This window comes from Pezoporus occidentalis, unplaced genomic scaffold (genome assembly GCF_034315485.1).
Source record: "Pezoporus occidentalis ecotype Australia unplaced genomic scaffold, CSIRO_AGI_Poc_V1 ctg137, whole genome shotgun sequence".
NCBI classification, from domain to species: Eukaryota; Metazoa; Chordata; class Aves; order Psittaciformes; family Psittacidae; genus Pezoporus; species Pezoporus occidentalis.
The window spans coordinates 381,714-402,755 of NW_026913177.1; the positions used below are offsets into that span (position 1 = coordinate 381,714).

The 21,042-nt window shown below is 41.5% G+C and overlaps 1 protein-coding gene across 14 annotated transcripts in view; it reads left to right on the top strand.

The window, feature by feature from the left end:
• Positions 1-21,042, top strand: part of BRSK2 (BR serine/threonine kinase 2) — a 331,220-nt gene that overhangs the window by 225,910 nt on the left and 84,268 nt on the right. For all 14 annotated transcript variants that reach the window (XM_062609356.1, XM_062609358.1, XM_062609359.1 and 11 more), the window contains 2 exons: positions 9,015-9,155; positions 18,012-18,128. In XM_062609356.1, coding sequence (XP_062465340.1) covers positions 9,015-9,155; positions 18,012-18,128 — 258 coding nt within the window. The remainder of the gene's footprint in view (positions 1-9,014; positions 9,156-18,011; positions 18,129-21,042) is intronic.

Sequence of the window (21,042 nt, forward strand, 5' to 3'; positions counted from 1 at the left end):
TGTGTGCTTAAGGGGTGTTAGATGCTGTGGATACAGGAAAAGAAAATAGAATAGGATTGAAAACCAAAATGATGTTCCACCTGAGCCTTGATTAGAATGAAGAGAAATAATCAGCTACTTTGGCCCCTTTTTGACTGCTGTTGACTTGGTTTAGTACTGTCATGACTTGCAAGTGTGTGCAGCAGAAGGGAAGCCAGTCAGCTGTAGGAGTGGGGCTGGCACACATGAGGATTCGAGTACAGGATGGTACTGGAGACAAGGAGCTGGCTAGAGGCCAGCAGAAGGGGACGGGATGCTGCACCAAGGACAGGTGTCACCACTTGCAGGAGGGATGCCAGTCTGGCACAAAGCAGGGCTTGCACAGAGGTGGTGGTGATGAGTAATACTACTCCCTGTGCAACACCATCTTAATAAGCCCTACACAAAAGCCTGACTGTATCTTCTGCTCACTGCCTGACATGTGCACTTGCATGCCATCCAGGCCATGATGCTGGTCTTGGGAGAAAACAGGCCCATAGGGCAGTTCTGTGATGTGAGCATAGGCAAAGGGGAGATGTAGCTCCAGAGCCACAGTATATTTCTCTTTCAGCCTTCAGTAGGCAGTGCTGTGTGCCTGGGCCCTAGTTGCTAAAGGAAAGGCCACTTAGCTCTGAAGAATAAAACCCCAAAATACATGGTCACTAGCAGAATTGCAGCAGTGAGCTAATAGGTTTTGTCTCAGCTCTGCATGTCCTGTACTGAGGATCCCTCTGGCTGGGTTCATTCCATATCATGTGCCCAAGTAGGATGGCTGTTGTAGCACCATGGCATTCATGACTACACACCGTGAAGACAATGCTCAAAACACCTTTCATCCTCAATAAATCAAAGGTACAGAGTGCAACAGCATGATCTCTTGCTACCTTGCTTTTCCCCAAATCCCCAACCTGTTCATGTCCAAACATAATAAGCAATCAAATACAATCTCCGTTCAAACAATGGAGACTAGAGTTAAAATTGTCTTTTGGGAAAGAAAAATCTAACACATGCACACTTTCTCGAAGGCAAGGAAAACTAAAAAATAAATAAATAAATAGAGTTTCTGGCCTGGTGCCAAATTAAGGTTTAAAAATTCATGCCCGCCACAAGAATTTATATAACTTATGAATAATTTATAGGCTGCACCAATAACGAGGGGCTTAATATCTGATAGAGATTATTTAATCAATAGAAAACAGTGCAGTGAAAAAACCATCACAGAACTACAACATGTCAGTCAGTGCTGGGCAGCTTTTAACCTCCACCTACTACATGTATGTGCCTTCATAGATATATATGGAAGGACATTTTGTAAATAGGGTGGTAGCACGGAAGTGGAATGGCCAGGACTTTTTTCTTCTGGAGGCTTTATTTTGGCAGTCTGCTGTTCCAGACATTTCCCTTGCTGATTCGCCAGAGCTTTGAAATGTAATGCGTTTTCTAGCTATTTGCTGAATTGGTCAAAAGGAGCAACTAGTTTCTCATGTATAATCTGCTGGGGATCATAGGTTAGTGTGAGATGGTTCAGAGTTCAGCAAGACTGGTGGCAGGCACAAATGGCTGCCCCAAGTCTTGTGGCATGAAATGTCTTACCTGTAGGCATCACAAAACAGTAAACTTTGAGCACAGAGGAAGCAAGCAAGAATTCTCCTGATTTTTCTTGTCTGTGTGTATCTCTTTCTATATAATTGCACCAGAGTTTTACATCTTGCTGGAACCTGAAGTTGTGCATCTTAAAAGCTAGCCAGTGCCACATGAATATCCAGTCTGGCATAGTAAAATCCCTAGAATATCACCCAGCAGTGTGTGATGGTACACTCAGTGGTACACTCAGACTTACATAGAAAGCCAGCCTACTTGTTTAGGTTTAAGTAAGGTAAAATATGGATTATTAACTGGTTCCTTGATAGAAAGCAATTCCAAAACAAGCTGTATGAATTGACTACCATTCCTAGAGCACCAGAGAGCATTTCTTGTTACCCTTATTTTTTCTTTTTTATTTATAATACTTACCTGAAATACTTTATGTTTCAGTATAAACTCATCTAAAGATCTCTATCCACTAAATGCTTTTATAGTAATAAATACATTTTTATGGCCCCAGAGGATCTAATTTGTGTAGCTGTGAATGTCTCATAAACTGTCTTCATCTATAAGGCTGAGAAAACAGGGGCTGCATACCCACACTAGAATGTATAGTGATGGGCTGCTGTGGGCAATACTTTAGTATTTCACACCATTCTTGCTAATGACTGAAAGACAGTTTCTTGTTCTTAACAGATAATAACCGGTGTGTCTGTTTGGGTTTTTTCTTGATTTTTTATTTTGGGGGGAGGTTCTTATTTTCCATAAATATTTGATAATGCATGCTCCTGGTGTTGTCTGTGCCAGCTAGTCTTTCTTAAACAGTATTTTCCTAGGTATTGCTCAGAGCCATCCTGTTACTTTTGTTATAGTCCTGATTTGGAGGTTGCATGTAGCTGTCATGCCTTAATGAGAGCTGTGTGAATTATTCCTCTAAGCTTTCTAGGGCTTGGGCAAAGGCACCCTTTAATAAGCTGTAGCATAGTCCCCCAGACAGGAAGGAGAAATCATCACCAAAAGTGTCTTTTTGCTGTTTTAAGTGATTATCTTCATAGTATTGTAGCGCAAAGGCAATCTGGTCATGGAGAAGACCTTGCTGTGCTGGCACTTGACAAGAGTGGTACAGAAGCAGGGTCTATGCCCTAGTCAGTTTACAACCCAAACCAGAAAGCAACTGTTGGAAACCCAGTGATGGGGAAGTCCAAGCTGTTGTCAAGCATCACAGCAGAGAACAGTCTTCAGGCAGAAGCTGAAGAAAAATTATGCTGTAGTTCTGTCACTAGCAATGATGCTCTTCCAAGTATGGCGGGGAGGGGGAGGAGGAGTGTTGGGGGAGCACAGATTTGTTTGCCTGGATATTTAACAAGTGAATGGTGGAACCTGACTTTGGAGACTGGTCAGAGACAGAAGCCAACTTTAAAGGCCAAAGAAGAGTTCCTAGGTTCCAAAGGTATCTAGAAATTAAGGCAGCTAGTTCATGTTAGATATAGTATAAATAGAAAGGAGACAGTGGGGGCGTGGAAGGAATGGTTAAGGTAGAAGCTAAGAAAATTGTATTTCAGTGGTGATCTGAGATTTATTTTGAGTTGCCAGCACTGGAGCAAAAATGTGTTTATCAAAGTGAAAGAGACTGTGGTGGATTACTTTAGATAAAAGATATCTAGCTAAACTTAGGCATGAAATTTTAGCCGTGTGAGTGGTTAGGAAAACCCACAATACAAACCTGGATCATAATCAAACAAGCAGTGTTGTCCTTAGGGGTAGAAAAGGAAAAAGTGGAATCAAGTGGAGAGGCTAAGAGTTCTGGTTTAGACTTATTGTGTTTGAGCTGATGGTAGGACAACCAAAGACGTTAGAGTGAAAAAAAATATCTGCATTTATTCAGGAGAAAAGGAAGAAAACTACTGATTTTTTTATCTGAGTGTCTAAATGTTGCAAGGGTTTTGTGTGTGTTTTGAGGAAAAAGTCACAGCTTTTTTTTTTAACTTCTGGTAGTGGCATCATAAATCTTCACAGCCCTGTCAATCAGTTAGTATATTTGGATACAATCAAAAGACAGGGTGAATACAGACAAAATTGCTGATCATCAGATATTTCTTGATATAGGGGGAATTGGACCACCCTCTGTGTTTACAGGGGTTCTACTGACATGCAGTAGACTCTTGAAAAAAGACTGAAATGACTTGAAGGATAAAGGAATGATATGAAATTGATGGGCTGTCACATCTTGTGATCCCCAGAATATAGGCAAGTTGGAATAATGAGGAAGAGAGGCACAGTGCTTTTTTGTTACATTTCCAGTCTAAGCTACAGAACAAGCCACAGTCCACTATGGGGAAGCTACTGAGCTTTAGAGGGCTCTGGATTCTGTGCTGGTTCCTGGTATAGTCAGAATCTGAGTGGCACAAAGGTGTTTTAAGACCACATTTCTCCACATTCCTCTTGGCTACTCCTTTTCTTTCACATGCAGGAATCATCCCTCCTTTGCCATATTGCTTAGTTTTCATTATTACTTCTTTATTGGTTTGGATCCTGAAAGAGAAAATAAAATGGAAAAAAAAAGAGAAAGAAAAGAGTTTAGGATTATTCTAAGCTTGCTTTCATAAGCTTCATGCACATCTCTGATAGGGTACGTAGTGGGTCATTTGAGGTTAGGAACTTATCAGAGCTTTTTTATTATATATTTATTTTATATATTTTTTAAATTTTTATTTTTTTTTTTTTACTGGGGAGATAGTAATGATGAGATGCAGATGGAAAAGTGGCAAAGGGAATAGATAGGATGGTGCTGCACACAATCTCTCTGCTCCTTCAACACAAGATGAAATTATTCTTGTGTTAAGCATATGACTTCTTAAAGACCAAAGTCTTGTCTACTTCAAGCTCTGAAACTTAACCAGAGAATTTTAGTTTCATGTCTTGGCTTATAGCAGGGACATGAGATATCACACAAGACGTGGGCTTTGGTGTCTTTATGAAAGCAAGTAATGGCCTGAACGATTTTTGCAACTTCTTAAAGTATGTATCTAGTGAGGAAAACAAGTAATGAAGAATTCATTTTTAACACCACTTGCACTTGGCTTCATACTGAGTTGCAGAAGCCTGATGTTTTCTTGCTTTCCCAGTTGCCCTAGCAGGCAGAGAGGAAATTGGTGGTGGGGACAGCATGGTGTAGAATGTGCAAGGGGCCACAGGTGCTAATCCCAGCTCTGATATTGATTTACTGGGCAAATCACTTTGCTTCACATATGCCTATCAGTAAAGATCAGGAGGTTAATACTTGCAACACTTCTCTCATGTGAAATGTGATGATTGTAAGAGCTGGTGTGTATCCAGAGCTTCCAAGATGTGAGAGCTAAGTGCTCTTACAGAGCCTTTTGTCCTAATATAGCTCCTCTCTGTATTGCAGGTAGTGTGCATGCTGCCAGCCAGAGGCTGGGTCTTTCCTTTCCTTGAACCTCCTTGCAATGACTATTACAGGGCAGGGTTTCCTACATTTTTACAGTGGGAAGACTGATGCTGTCAATCTTAAGTAGACAGGGTTTTAAAAAAAAAAAGCTTCATTCACCAGTAAGTTACTTTCATCTCCAAATGTAATAGGAGACTAGTTCTGCTTACTGGTCTGTGATTTTTAGAATTCGCTCACTTGCTTAGAATAAATGGGAAAAGTAGTACCAGGGTGAGATGAGAACCTGTCATATCTGAGGAAGATAAAAGGGAAGGGGAAACTTGAGGTAACACCGCTTAATGGTTTTCTACCCTACAGGCTATGTGTTATTTACTTTCTCCCGGATCCTCCAAGAGCTGGTACTGGCATATTTCCAGTCCTATAGGGCTTTGCTAAAGTAAAGGATTTTAGATGCTTATGTGGACTCAGGAGATCAGAATTCTCTTCTGTGCCACAGATTCAGGAAATACGTGGCTTCTGTATGTCTTATTTTCCAGCCTCTGGAATAATGCTCTTTATTTGCTTTTCCTGATTAGCTTTTCAGAATGCGTGTTCTCTTCCTTTATGGAGTCATTCAGGCACTCACACACACACACATACACACAGACAGATGGATAGATACAAGTATACAGCATTTACAGGGGATTGTGTAAGTCATACAGTGATAGAACTGATGCAACACTTGGAAATTTTTAAACCCTTCTTGTTGGCCTGTTTGGAAATAACTGTGTACTACCACTGTGCCATGTAATGTGCCAGCAAAGCATTGGCTTGCACAGAGATGGAGGCAGGTGCTGAATTATGCCCTTGTTTTACCAAAAATCTCCTAGTTGGGGGCTATCCTAAAAGACCCCTGCATCATACTGGAGGGAATAGGGTTGGTGGGTGACCAGCTGTAAATCCAAATTCAGAAATCCTAGCTGCAACATAACCATGTAGTACTTGTGGCATGATCCCTGCAGCATTTATTTCTTGCACGTGACCCCTGGGGAATGTGTTTGTTGACCTTCTCACTCCTGTCACGTTGGGGGCTTTTTTCATATCAGAATACGTTGCTGTGCTTCTCTCTGTCCCTTGACTTGTCAGAGACACAAATCTTTTTCAAATGTTCTCCCCTGTTCATTTCCATTATTATATCTGGTGCTTCTGGGTGGCAAGCAAAAATGAATAACCTTGTAAATGCTCCCTGTCTTTCAATTTGTTTTATTTTTCATACAACAAGTCAGTGCATTTTTGTTGAGTGTTTTTAATAAGATGAAGTTGATGAAAATAAATTGCTTTGTAGTTCCTGCTGTGGGTGACAGAAATGCTGGGTCTGTGATTTTCCAAAACTGTGCATTTGAAACCAGTGTGGAGGGTGTTCTGTATGCCTGTAACTGCAGTCACCTTTGTAAAATACCTCATAGAAAAAGAAAACAGCTATCAGTTTGAATTTTAGGGAGCAAGATGCACTGCTGTGTCCAGCTTCAGTGAAAGAGGGAGCTGTCAAGGAGAAATTTAGGATTGATTCTGTGCCAGTCTTGGGTCTGCCATACGGGGTAGTTAGCCAGATCTGTCTCTAGTATGAGAGGAAGAATGAATTATAGAGCAAACCCTCTAACCAGACTATTAGCCAAGGCTTGAAAAGTAAGGATTTGGACTTGAAAATGTGAACACCCCATTGCCCATGGCTACTGCATGTCAGCTTTCTTCTAAGCAGTTCAATGTCTTGCTCAAAAAAATGTAATGCAGATAAATGGAGATCTCCAAATTACCAAGGTGTACTCAGTAGACAGTCTGGTATCTACTCATCTCTTCTTGGAGAGAAGATAACGCACCTATTCCAAATGTGATTTTCAAGTCAAGAATTTTCTTTTTTTCTTACTCCTTTTAATGAAGAAAAAAAAAAAAGGTCAGTATTGTCATATTTCTTATAACTGTTTGTTTTGATAAAAGTTGCAGAAAATGCCATTTTAATTCCCAAAAGTTTATAATTCCAGTTTGTTGTCCACTTTTTTTGTGCTTTTTGTACTACTTACTTAGCTGGCAACACAATGTTAATGTCCATTTCTAACTGCATTCTCTGCTGCACTTTTATTAGTCAGCACTCTCCTTGTACTGGTTGGGAGCTGGCACATGGAAGTTGCACAGGAGCTGATAATGGACCAGGAGCTCGGGTCCGACTTCTGCAACTTCAAAGCTAATGCCATTATCATTAAGCCAATTTTACCTGCCTCAGAAAAGCTTTTAGTCCTTCTACTGTTATGTCTTTTTGGAAACATTGAAAACAGAAACAATTAAGCCCCAAATTTATAATAATTTTCTCCTCTTTCCATTTCAAATTCAGAAATTACCTCCAAGATTATGCTGCTTGAGGTACAGACAAGACAGTATCCCGGATTAATTATTTTCATTGTCCACTCAAATTTGAAGAGTTGGATTAATACTGGCAGTAAAACTAGCTTGCTGTAAAGCACAGCGTTTAGAAATAGGGATCATACTGCACGTACAGTTCAGCCTTGTCTGCTGTGCTATAGGGAGGAAGGGACAGAGAAGTACACTCAAACTTTGGAAAAATACCCAGTTATGTTTGCAAGTTTTCTGGTGATGCCTCTTAAACTGCCAAAGTTTTGAATGCCCTGTTCAGCCTTGCATTTCTGTTTTACAGAAACAACTTTTCAGATTACATGCCTTGTTGTGCAACCCTGAAACTCACTTCAAAGGAGTTAGGCAGTGAGGGAGTACAGGATTCTGCCTCTCTTACAGGGTTTAAACCAGCTAACTGAGCCAAAGTACATTTTTTTTTTTTTTCAGTAAAAATAATTTGTTGTTTACACTTCTCATTTCAGACTGAATAAATAATGTTACTGCACTTCATTCTGTATTAGAATAGTATATACTGGGCAAACAAGCAAGGAGACAGAAGAGCATAAAATCACAGCAGAGATGGAAAAGGTCCATGGAAGTTTCAAGCAATCCTCTTGCCAATAAAAGTCTATTGTTTAGTCCATATTACATCTGGTTTATTTTTAAATGCTTCAGTTGATGGTGTTCCTGCCAATTCCCTGGGGAAACTATTTCATTCCTACTATTAGGCAACATTTCCAGAGATTTACACTAAGTTTTCCTCTGCTTGGCTGCTTTTCATTACCCCTATTTGCAACTACTTACAACAAGATGATCCCTCCATGGCAAGTCCTTTCCTTCCAGAAGATTTCACTCTTCTCTCTGTGACTGCCAAGAGCCATGTGCAAGGTCTGGGGTTTATTCTGTTGCTCCTAGATCCTTGTTGTGCCACTTTTATTCACTCGGTGTCGCATTTTTCATGTGAACTCCAAAGGAGGGCAACTACTTCACCAAATCACTGATGTTAAGTAGCAGAAGCTGAGGCCCTTAAATGGGCTGCACACATGTAGGGGGGTTTTATCTGTTTTTCATAATTCAATTTCTTATTTTCATAATTGGTATAATTATATCAATTCATTATTTCATATTTTAAATTATTAACCATTTTTAATTCCCTTTAGTTTGTAGACATCTGTCTGGTTCTCAGGTGTCCAAGGCAAAACAGTATGTGAGTACAGTTTCGGCACAGCTGTTTTATAAAGGAGCTGTCAAGTTGGTTAAGGGACCTGAGGCTTCCTAGTACAGTTTTACTCCACCATAGCTTTAAAAGCTGCTGTGAAATCTGAGATCTGATTGTTCTCTTCTTCCCCTCCTGGTCTTTTGAGTCATCTTTGGCTTACAGATTTTCTTTCACTGTTATATTGAGTACTGAGTCCAGCAGTGGCATGTCTAAGTTTGCAGAATCTCTGTTAAGGATATTAATCATTCCTGATTTTAAAATTCTGATCCTTTTCGTCTGGTCTTCCCAGAAGTATTCTCCTTGACCTCATGTAAATGGAGGTGTTTGTATGTACTGCGTGAATGTGAGCAGGTTTGTATGATAATATGCTTACAAAATCCTGGCTTTGTTATTTTCTAGGTATTTGGTGCTAGAACATGTGTCAGGTGGGGAGCTCTTTGACTATCTCGTAAAAAAGGGAAGATTGACACCAAAAGAAGCCAGGAAGTTCTTCCGACAAATCATCTCTGCTTTAGACTTCTGCCATAGTCATTCAATATGGTGAGTACAGCCATTTCTAACAGGAATTACCTGTTACATAAAAGCACAGAATAAACAAATCTTGTTTCTTGATACTTTTGCTTACTATTAAGTAACTGATGTTAAAAGCATTGTGTAAAGAGCTGATGTATGTTTTAATTCTTGGACATCTGTGAGACAGGGCGCCAGTCACAGATAAACTGTTCACGGGGAAGTTCATCTGTCATTTCTCACCAGAGGAGAATTCATTCACAAGGACTGCTTTAACCAGGAAAACCAAAACCACAAAGGAAAAACAATTTAATTTCCATCATTCTTGGGGCACTTGCCAATAACTAAGTTATACTTACACTGTATCAAAATGAATCCCTGAAGAAACCTGGGACAATTACAAATACAGCAAAGTAATTTTATGGCTTCCTTCAGTTTTTGGAAACCTGCTGGCTTTTGGCAACCTTCACTGAGTCCCTTCTGGGCATTTGAGTCACTGTTGCCTTTAATTTCATTTCCAGTATGGAAGAATTTCATTGATCTGATTGCTGTTGCTACTCCATCATATGATTTAACCACCAAGTGTGGTTTAACCTGTGCTTTCAGGTGGTGTTTTAAATTGGACGAGTTTCTCCTTCATTTTCAGCATTTAAGTAACTTAAATTATATTGAAATCAAGTTGTTATAATCAGTCTGAGCAGAAGAGTTTCTACATAGCTGCTGACCCATAAGTTGACTGCTTATTTCTCAGAAATGTAGCTCCTCACAGTTAGATTGGCTGGGGGACACCATTAACATTGTGTCTGTGTGTCTGCTTCTCCATAACCACAGGCAGCCTTAGACACCCCATCTGTGGTGGAAGGTGGAAGGCCACTGATAGATACTGTGGTAGCAGTAACCATACAGTGATTTTCTGTACCCCTAGTTTTGTGCTGACAAGTCACAAACCAGACACCCATGGCATAAATGGCCACCATAAAAATGGATGCCTAAATATTTACCTTGCTTTTCCAGCTCTCTCCCTCTACATCTCTGGATCATTTCAACAGGAAATACTAATATGAAAGCGCGTATATTTCTAATAAATAGAAAGGGAGATTAGAACCTTTATGAAGGATATATTAAAGAGAGCATACTGTTAGCAGGAGAGGCAGTTCAAAGGTGGTGGATCTGGGTGAAAAAGATCCTGAGGACAATGCCTGCCTGACACTGGCAGGGTTACAGTAGTCATAGAAATTCCCAGAGAGAACAGGTTGCACACAATAACTAGAGGATCTAAGTTTTTTCTGTTGGCAGAGACCTCTGACAAGTTTTATTCTGCAAATTCCACAATTTTCCTCCCTGCTAATCAGCTGTATTGAGTGAGAAGACCTTCTTATAATCAGCATAATCCTTGGTAGGTTGTACAGCTGTTATTTTTTATGCACTCCGGGCAGTGAAACTGCTGGTGGATTGCATACATACATACATGTTTTGTTCCCTACTTGGCTTAACACTTAGAGACCCAGTCCAAGAAGACTCAAAAATGTTGAAGTGCAACTGAAGAGAAATTATTTGCTCTTCCCAATGAATATTCCATAGAAATATGAAACTCCACTGGGATAGAATTTTCTGCAAAAGCATGCATGTGTACCCATGCGTTCTAGTCCTTTGGGCTTGTGATGGATACCTCTTGATATGACAGGCGTTAATAAACTGAGTGAGGATAATGGTGAGGCTGTCAGACAGACAAGCACTTCTGCAGGTTTAACTATATGTGGAATTTCCAAGGCAGAGTGTATGCCTCTCTTGAGGAATCCATTTTCCTCTGTTCAACATACTGGATTGTGGGCAGTAGTCTTGTTTAGGAGTAAGTCCCCTGTCTCCTTGCCAGCTCCCACTGGACTAGCATCTAGTGCTGAGTAAGTTAGCAGTAAATCATAAGCTTTCCCTCCCGCCAGGTCACTCAAGGTGGTATGTGTTATTAACTCTGTGTTGCATTCTGGACAGTCATCATTAAACCTTTTTTGAAAATCAGAACATGCATAAATATATGTATGTGCATGTGTGTGAGTATAAAAGTTAATGTGCTTTCCTAAGCAATGAAGCCTGACCTTGTCCTGTCGTGGGGCAGAGAAATGACAAATCATCTCATCAGCTGGGTTATCCAGTTATGACCACGCTGAAAAATGAAGGCTTCTGTTTTGGTTAATGACTAAGTGTGGGTGCCTCTAACCTACTGGCAGAATAGATTGATAGCCTGGTGTCCCCAGCCCCATATTATTGTCCCATCTTCTTCCTGTACCTCCCAAAACACTGTGAAATATCTCTGGCTTACTTTCACAGCCGTATGTAACCACATTCGACTTTCACTGCTGAAACTGTTTTGATGCACCAGGATTCCCAGATCAAAGAATCAAAAAGGATTCCCTAATCCTCCCGTCAGTAAAAGGCTTCTACTGCTATTGTGTGTGGGGATCCCCTGTGTCTGAGAGGTGTTTTCAAAAAAGCAGTTCAGGAAAAAGGAAACAGAATAGGTTGGAGCTTGAGTCTGTGTGTTGGTTTGAAAAAATTTGAGCTTTCTGTTCTTTATTTAACAGAAACAGTGGGGGAATATTTGATGTACCTTACTCGAAGTTGGAGTCACTTATGGGGTTTTGTGGTACAGGTTGGCCACGGGGAAAGCTTATAGGTAACCTACTGTAGGGTTTTCTAAGGACTTTTCTGTAAACAGAACATTGTGCCATGATAGGGACCCACAGACAACCGTGAATGCAAATGGACAGCACCATGCCAGAGGTATTTATGGGATCCTGCAAAGTGTATCTGTGTTACCTTGCTGCTTTCCCTGAGCTGGCAAGCCAAGCAGTTAGATCAGTGATGCAGCATTATTGTTTCTGGTTCCAGCTCTTCTTCTATACTAGCTCTGAGGGCTCTGCACCATGCTGCAGTGCCCAGAGCAGACATGCTCAGAGGTGGTGCAAGAGATGGCAGAGGAACCTGGGGTTCCCTGGACATCAGTGTAAGACCATCCTAGCCTGGGAAGTTTTCTTTGGACAGAACTGATGTTTTTTTTCCTAAGCTGCCGTTTACCTAATGCTGCATGTCTGCTGTCCTAAATTCAAGGCCTTTAAGATGTCTCAGCTGGGTTCCCCAAATTAACAGTTCCTTTTGCGTATCGTGCCTCCATACAGTGGGAGACCTCTCAGCTAATTCAATGCGGACTGAGTTTCTGTCGGAAACAATGTAGGAGCACGTATTGGGGTAGGTCGCAGATCCTTGCTTCTCTGAGGAAGTCTCTTTTCTCAGGAGCAGGGAATGCTGCAGCACCAAGTGAGGGTTGAGCCTGGCGAGGGGAGCTGGCGGGCGCCTCATTGGCTGGGCGTGACATCACCTGCAGGAGCTGGGATTGGCGGCCAGCGCATTTTATGTGTGTGTTGGGTTTTTGCTTTGGTCAAGCTCATATTTGGTGTCTGTGTCTCACAAGCTGACAAATAAAAATATGATTACAGAAAATGCCCCATGGCAAACCTTATTATGGCTTCAGAGATAACAGATAATGCCAATTACTGTGCAGGGCACTGGTGACATGGAGAGGAAATCCCCTGCGGTAATGAGCAGCGAGATGATTATTTCATTTTATTTTTATTTTGGTTGCGTTTCATTTTGTGGGTTTGTGGTTTTTTTTTTTTCCAAAGCATGCACAAGAGGGGTTAAGGCAGGTTCTTTATGAATATTGATAAATGACAATTATGAGGGCCCTTTCTCCTTTCATTGCCTGGAGCTGTGCTTGCTTGAGTACGCACAAGGCTCTTGCTGAAGTGCGTCTGTATGTGCATGCGTAGGCATGGGGGTGTGTGACAATGAATAAGAGCTTTGTCTGACTTTGCCTTGTGTTTTTCCCATCAGTGCAGGTGGGGGACAGTCTACTTATAAAATAATGCTTCAAGATTTCACAGCAGTAGTGCCAAAATCTCTGGTATATTCCTGCAGGCAGAAGCTGCATAGCACTGTCAGTAAAGGAAGCACACTTTGGGGGGAAAATCTGGTGTGTCTTCAAGAAAAAGAGAAAGCTGAAGAATGCCAGGTGCCATGGCATTCTGTCAGATAGTGCCACCCTCCTCATAACTCCTGCTCTGCCTTGTTTGCTTCATTTATAAGGAGTGTGCTATGGTATTCTGCAGGGATGGTCTGTCAGACACTTCAGACTGCAGCAGCTGGACACTTTGAAATCAGGATTTAAGGCCTCCAAATGTCAAACTGTTCTAGAAATTGTGGAATTTAACAAGGTTGGCTTCTGGTTGGTTATTTTCTGGCCCTTGAGTCTTTAGGTTTTCAAGTTCTTTTTCATGCCATCAGAAGGGAGAAAGGTACCTTTTTCCCCTGTTCAGAGCTGAGATTCACCAATCATTGCCTGAATCCAGGACTTTCAGTTCTGTGATTGAGACACACTCTAAAGCAGTGAGGAATTTCAGATTCCCCTTGTACAGGGAACCAGAAAAAAAACATCAAGTACAGCAGCTGAAATGCCAATGGCAGAGTTACCAGCTCAGCTAAAATGGATTTTTGCAAGTTTACTTTTTTATATAAACCACTGGAAACTCAGAAACGGCATAGTCATATTGTAAGCATAACCAGGTAACATTCTCTGGTGAGGACAGTATTGGTGATCAGAACTGACAGCCTGTTCTGGCTTTGAAATAGTGAATATACATTTTGAGGTGAAGTCGGTAGGGAGAAGCAATATATTTTCATAGATCCATGAAAATAGTCATTTAAAAGCGAGCAAGGTGTTAGGCATACAAACTCTTCTCCAGGTCTCCTGTTATGTTTATAGGTGTTGTCGTTTTTCCTAGCTATAACTATATTTACTTGTTCTGCAGAATTCTGTGAAAATTTACTAAATTTGAGCATAGCAACCATAGCTCGAAACAAAGATTCTTCTGTAGGTAGATAAAAGTTACATGTTCGGATCTGGTTTGCAGAAGCAAGAAAAAATAAGGTGAAAGGCATTTCTGCTCATGAAAATTGAAAATGTTGCTTCTCATACTATTAATTATTACCGATAAATTATTTGCATCACATCAGGCACTTTTAAGAGGCAGATTGCAGAGCTATTATTCTGTGGTCTGGCCCTTCTGGGAGTTTGGGGTCAGTAAGAAAAGCATTTGCAAAGTAGCCAACAATTTGATTAGTACAAACGACCTGCAACCACTCCAGTTAGGAGGTTTCTTGGGTTAGAAATCTATGACCTATAATGACTTGTCATAGAAACTGATAGGAAAGTTTCAGCTCAAAAATCACTTTAAAATAATGGGTTAGTTCATCGTGCCAGGTGACATAGCTCCTTTGAATCCAAAATCTGGAGTCTGTCCCTACACCAGAAATCTGCCAACCCTGGGTGACAGGGAGAGAGTGTTTTACTTCTCTTGCAGTTGCCTGCAGTACAGATACAGGGATATTCTCAGAGCAGGCGGATGGACTAGAAAGTCAGTGGAGGGAGCTAAAGAAGCTGTCTGTACAGCATCACTGGGAGCAGGCAGAAACCAAGCATGGCCAATGTGTAAGTGGAAAGATGGAACATGTTAACGCATACGTGTGCGTCTCATTTTCTGTGTACCATCTCCACGAACTGGGCCCATTTCCATGACCTCTCTATGCACCTTGTGCTTGGAAGGTAATCGTAAAACCTTTGTTGTAATCTGTCAAAGAGGGACTTTTCAGAGAGTCTGACTGTGTGTGCCTCCCCTGTCATGGCTTGTTTAATGGCTCCCTTTCATTCATATGCTCTTCCTTCAAAAACCTACTGTACGCAGGGTCCTGGTGCTAACTTCTTGCTCCATTGTCTTTGTTGAGAAGCTCTAGTAGCCTGTGGCCGCCCTGGATCAGGGTTACACTGGCTTCTGCAGTGCTGTATTTCTCCTTCATATTCTTTCTCAGCATATGCAGGGCTGAAAAGGAGATTTTGCCATGTTTGTCAATAAAGAGGCTGCTTTTTTATCTTATGATTTTCCAGCCGTGTGATAAAGCCCTACAGCTTTAGAGCCTTTCGAACAAGGAAAGGGTAACGAGTCCTCTGTTCACCTGCAGAGAGAGGGTTGATGCGGTCATGTAAGACATGGAGAGCCAGGGAGATCAGCTGAAATGGGACCAAATTAAATGCATTTACTCTGCAATGTTCCATTAATGCCAAGTAATTACCACATAGAGTGGGATTTTTGTTTTGTTTTGTTTCATTTTGGCACAAAATAATTCTTTCCAAATATGAATGCATGAGGCTGTCCAGGCTGCTGGGCTCTTAGGTAGATTATAACAAGCCTTCCTTATTCCCACATGTTCTTCTCTCTTCCTTCTGGCATTTGAAAAGCTGGCAATACAAAGATGGGAAATGCAAATGCAGAGAGGAAGTCTCATTCTCAGTGGCAGTGATGCTGGTTCTGCCACTGTGGTACAGACTCCTGGCCTGACTTCTATCCCCAGGTTGCTGCTTTGGTAAATGCAGAGTGGTCCAAAGATGGATAGCAGAGAAACATTCCAGCTAGAAGAAAATTTTCGTTCACACACTCTTGTGGAAGCACTGCCTCATCCATCTGCCACCCTGACCTCTGAGAGGAGTGCTGCTAGAACACCGAAAAAGTACTCAGGGTGCCCTGAAATTCCTATGCTAACCATCCATACCAGGCACTAGGGTCTGTGTTGAAAGAGGGGTGAAGAAGGGTCAGAGAGATGCAAAACTGCCATATGACAGTTCCTGTATTTCAAGGCCCAATCAGCAATGCATGAATGGGCATGTATCTAAAATTCTTGACAGAGTCCACACTCTCCTCTCTGCTCATGGGGCTATAGTGAAGAGTTCATAATTTTTCTTGGGTTTATTTTGGTGAATGTCTGAAGGCACCCCAGATTTCCTTTCACACATACCACCTTAGTCCCAGGAACCCCTGGGTCCCAACTTAAGGCTTTCAAAATGGTGTCAGATTTGGCAGATGCTGACAATCTTGCCTTTGTCCAGGACTGCAGTCCCTGATGGTGGCATTCAGATATTCTTTTCCTGGCCATTAATTGGTCATCCACTGACTCTAGAACATTTCCTTATCACTCATTTCCTGCATTTTTGTCAGGTAGGTATGGATATCTTGATAGTTACTATATGGCCAGTAAGTCTTCTGTCTCCAGTTACCTTGAAAGTTTGATTTCTATGAGAAAGATAGATTTGATAAAGCACCTTTTGCTTTGTCAGGTGAAAATATGGGCAAATCTGAATTGTGCTGTTCCGTTATCTACCGGATTGTTTGCCCATGGTTAACAAGGTCACTTTAACATGCAGGGTTCATCATGTCTATACAAGACCAGAGAACCTAATTTTATGCTCTTTAAAAAGTGAGGCAGAAGGAATCATTGGACTCAGTGAAAAAGTAAATGACCAGTAGCTGCTTTGAATGTGCACTATTTTGCTGGAAGTCTCCTTTGGAAATATCTGTTACACTCCCCGGGTATGCTATTACAGTGTGCTCTGGTTTTGCATAGAATTGAGCTGCATTATTTACAGGTTGTGTCTGACTGAACATATAAGACTTCTCTTTAGATCAGAGGAGATCATTTCCAAGACATTGTCATGCCTCTCACATTTCTCTGAGGGTCTAGAGACTGTTCTTTACAGTGGGATAGAGGTAGAATTAACACCTGCGTGCATGAGGACTGCTAGAGGAATGTCTGAAAAAGAGAGGAGGAAATGACATAAAGATGAGGCTGACTTCCCTTCCATTATAGGTGCCACTGGACTAGACTGTCCTAATGCTGTGAACCATTACTCCAAATGAGCGTTGTTTGACTGACACACATGTTGTTGGCTGGCTGTTTCCCACACATCTGTGTTCTGAGTGGCCACCAAAGCTGGCCGTTCTGCCTACAAGGTTGGAGTGCTCCTATTTGGACCTCTTGTTAGCAAGACATCAAAGACTCATTTTGCCTACTCATAAGCAAAAAGAAAAGAACTTCTTTAGCTTGCCTAAACTGCTTCTCTCATTCTGACTCTTCAAGAGTTGCCAATGAAAAGAAAATAGAGCAAAGTCATCACAAATACTGTGCAAGATTTTGTCTTTGCATGTAAAATCAAGTAAACGTAATAGTTCTACAAAAGCACTTGAGTACTAAGAAGCAGACATGGGTGCACAGTGGTGTTACTGTGGGTAGTGGGCATTAATAAGTTAGTAAATATATGATACCTTTTGATTTAAAGAGGGAGTTGACATCCTGAAGATCATGGCTGCCTGGCTCTATGTAAGAGAATCAAGCTTTGATGGAAAGAAAGAAATCCTCTTTCTTCCTTTCCACTGCTGGTACCCTCAGTTGTATGCAGCACTAGGTTGAAGGAATTTCTCCATCAGAGGTAACTACCCAAAATTATTTTAAAGCCATGTGCCTATGTAAAAAACTCCTAATAAGGACTTTTTGCAGTAGCTTTTACATCAAGGATGTTTTTTTTTCTCTATATATCACTCATTTTGTTTGCTGTTGTTGACAGAATATATTGATAGTGTTGCCTCCTACCTTAAGGATCTGGCATATGATGTAGTATTTCAGCTCTAAATCCAAACTGAAATTCTCCTCCTACCTGTTTCCCTCAGTCTCTCCTTCAGATTGTGTTGGTATCACTGAAAGTTGAAGATGTTAATTTCCTGCCAGGGGAGTGCAGGCTCAAGCCTTGAATTCATCAGGACTAGATACGGTCTAGAGTATTGCAAAGATTAGATCTTGGATATGTGTGTTCTCCTACCCTGAATTGAAAAAAAAAAAAAAATCTGTTAAAATATAATAGGTTGGATGCTATGCTGGATAAAGAATAAGTTTTGGAGTAGGAAAGCTGTTGTGGATAATTTAACTCACATTTTGATCTTCTCTTTACAGCCACAGGGACTTAAAACCAGAAAACCTACTGCTGGATGAAAAGAACAACATCCGGATAGCAGACTTTGGGATGGCATCACTGCAGGTTGGGGACAGCTTGTTAGAAACCAGTTGTGGGTGAGTGTCTCAGAACATACTGCAAAAATCAGTGATAGATTCCAGACATAAAGGTTGTCTATAGTAAGGGTTTCAATAAAGACATGCAGGCTTACACTGTGCACTGTTATTTTGCAGCAAGATAAAAAATTGCTACGATGCATGCAGTGTATAATATAGCTAAAAGAAGGGGGTTTAAGTGCTTTGCAGGGAAAAAAGGGCCTCTGTAGGAGTCACAGATAGATATAGAAATCAAGCCTTTCAGGTTTGGATTTATCTACATACACTGGTGTGTGTTTGCTTTCAGTGGCTGTATAATTTTGGGGAAACAGTAGTGTTAGCTGTTTTAAGAAGAAGCTTTAAAAATATTAAGGATAAAAAAAATTAATCTTGGGGTTCTGAAATGGAATTCGTGTGTTCCAGTGAGGCTGCCTGCTTGCAGTTCTTCCTATTCATGCTACACACACCAAATAAATCATTGATACGAAGCATTGACAGGCAGGATTGATAGGGAGAGAGCAGGGTCCTTTGCAATTACAAGCAGGGCATGAATGCAGACACAAAGGGGACAGCTTGGAGGAATATTGCAGGGTCAATCTAAAAACATTTCCATGGCAATTCAGTTGCCAGAAAGAGCTTTCTAGGAATTTCCAAGGGAACCAACAATCAGTCCAACAGCTGAGCAAAGCCCAGGTGCCTGACCAGGGACAGGACATGGTCTCTGGGAGCAATGCCCTCTCATCCCCATGGCTACCAGGGGCACCACTTGACCATGCCCTACTCCACACTCCCGTAGCTATGGCTTGGTGCCATGCTGACTGTGCAGCGGGGTAGCTGCAGTGGACTGTAGCAAGGGCAGCAGCTGCATTGAGCTAGCACCACTACACCAGCTTTTAGCTGTGTATGAATTTGTTGTAACTGCTAGCTCAGAAGCTGGAGTTACAGAGAGTACCAGTAGATTTCCACCTCCTTCCATACAGACCTACTCTTCCTGGCCTTTGGTCTTGTGAATCTGGTGACTTCAGCCCTGCCCCATCCTCAGCTGATTACAGTCCATGTTTTTTCAGACTGTGCCAAAGCAGTTCAGGATAGATGTGGAGTCATCATGGTCCCCTGTACAACCCAGCCACTGCCTTAGTCCTGAGCTGTACAGCTCTGCTTTGCAGGTCATGAATAATGGATAGCAAATATATTTGAAGTTCATGATGTGGTCGATTGTTCATTGATGATTACACTGAGACCCACCTGTTCCTTCCTATCTGTGTCAAGATTTGACCTCTTAACTGCACAGATGAAAAGCAAGGAGCTAGGAGTCTGCACATGTGCTCCTTGCAGCTGCTCTCAAATCTCCCCTCTAGATTAAAAAAGTTCTTCCTGCAGTAGGTCCCCCAAAGCCTCTACACTCTTTAGATAAAATTTCCCCTCTTCCTTCCATGAGAAAAAAAAAACAAAAAAAAAGCCGAAGTATAAAAACCAACCCCATCTTGCATTGTCCTGCAGGACTTTTCAAACTCCTCAGGAACCTTTCCATAGGGCTCCTATTCTTGTTAGCACTGGGCTCTGTCATCCAGGTCTAGAGTCTCAAAGGGAGAGTTCGTTTCCATAAGTGGTGCTGGAATTCAAGCCTCCATGCTCAAGCAGAGCCAGCCCCCACATTGCAGCCTTAAAATGTGCTAATAAAGAAATCAATGGAACGGAAGAGATGTGCCTGTAATAAACAGAACACAGCAGCAATGCTATGATCTCCTGCCTTGCGGATGCATTTTAAGTGTGGTGCCAATCAGCAGGCCTCTGTGTGAGCTATTACACCACTTCATTAATTCTCCTGGCATGGAGCCCAGCATGGCTGATACTGGTGTCTTGTGATCTCTCTGGTATCTGGGGGTGAAGGGAGGAAGGAAGGAAAATGTAACAATATGCCACACTGTTCACAAAGAAAGGCAATCCACTTATGACTCCCTTTCCCCCGGAGAACATACAGTAACCAACCTCAGAGCTTTTCAAGGCAACAGTTTTAGCTACCCTTGTAGTTGGTACTTTCAGCCAGCAAGAAAAGGAACAAAACAGAGTGAATCATGGCTGAGATACTGAACTTTAATGAGATGCTCCTCAAAACACCCAGAAGTTAATTTCCAGAATGGTTTTATCTGTGAACACTGATAATGAGATGAAACTGTAACATTTCCAGTGACAGTCATGCAAGGAGTCTCCAGGTATTTCTGTCAGTCAGAGTGGGAGGATTAGATGGGGTTGAGACGTGTGATGCAGCTAACTTTGCCAGTACAGAGCAGTTAGAGTGAAGTCAAAAAGTCTTTGCTGTTACAAGTGAACTGCTAAATTTAGTCCAAAGTTTGGATAGGCGTTAGGTCACCACAGATCCGTGACTGGCCTCATGAAGATAATCATGTAGCCTTAGGTATGCTGTATTGCATACCTCAGAGTCCATGTTTTCTAGGAGCTACTCCTTAGATCTGCACAGTTTTCTGTAGTACTGATGGCTACCTGGAGAAAACAATAAAAGTTCAATCCAGTTGTGTTTGTGTAGGAAAGGGAGGTAAGGATGGACTTGCTGTTTCATTGACATAATTTGTCACTGACAGACTGCACATTGGTCCTTTGTTGTAATGAATCCCCATTACTGGAAATGTATATTGCACAAATAGTACATATACTCAGCAAAGAGGAATAACCAGAGTTTTAAGCATGTGTCTTTGGACCCTTGAAAGGAAGAGAAACTGTGTAGGGTCTGCAGGAATAATTCTGCTTACAGCAGAAATTGCACAGAAGGTGGTGTCATGGAGAAGTGGCCCTTGAAATGCCAAAGTAACACAGTGAGTCTGTGCATTCCTGCAGGAACAAGGGAAGTCTGTGAGCAAAGAGTAAACAAGGAAAGAAGCAGAAGATGTGGTAGGATGCCACTTCTGTTACTTCAGAC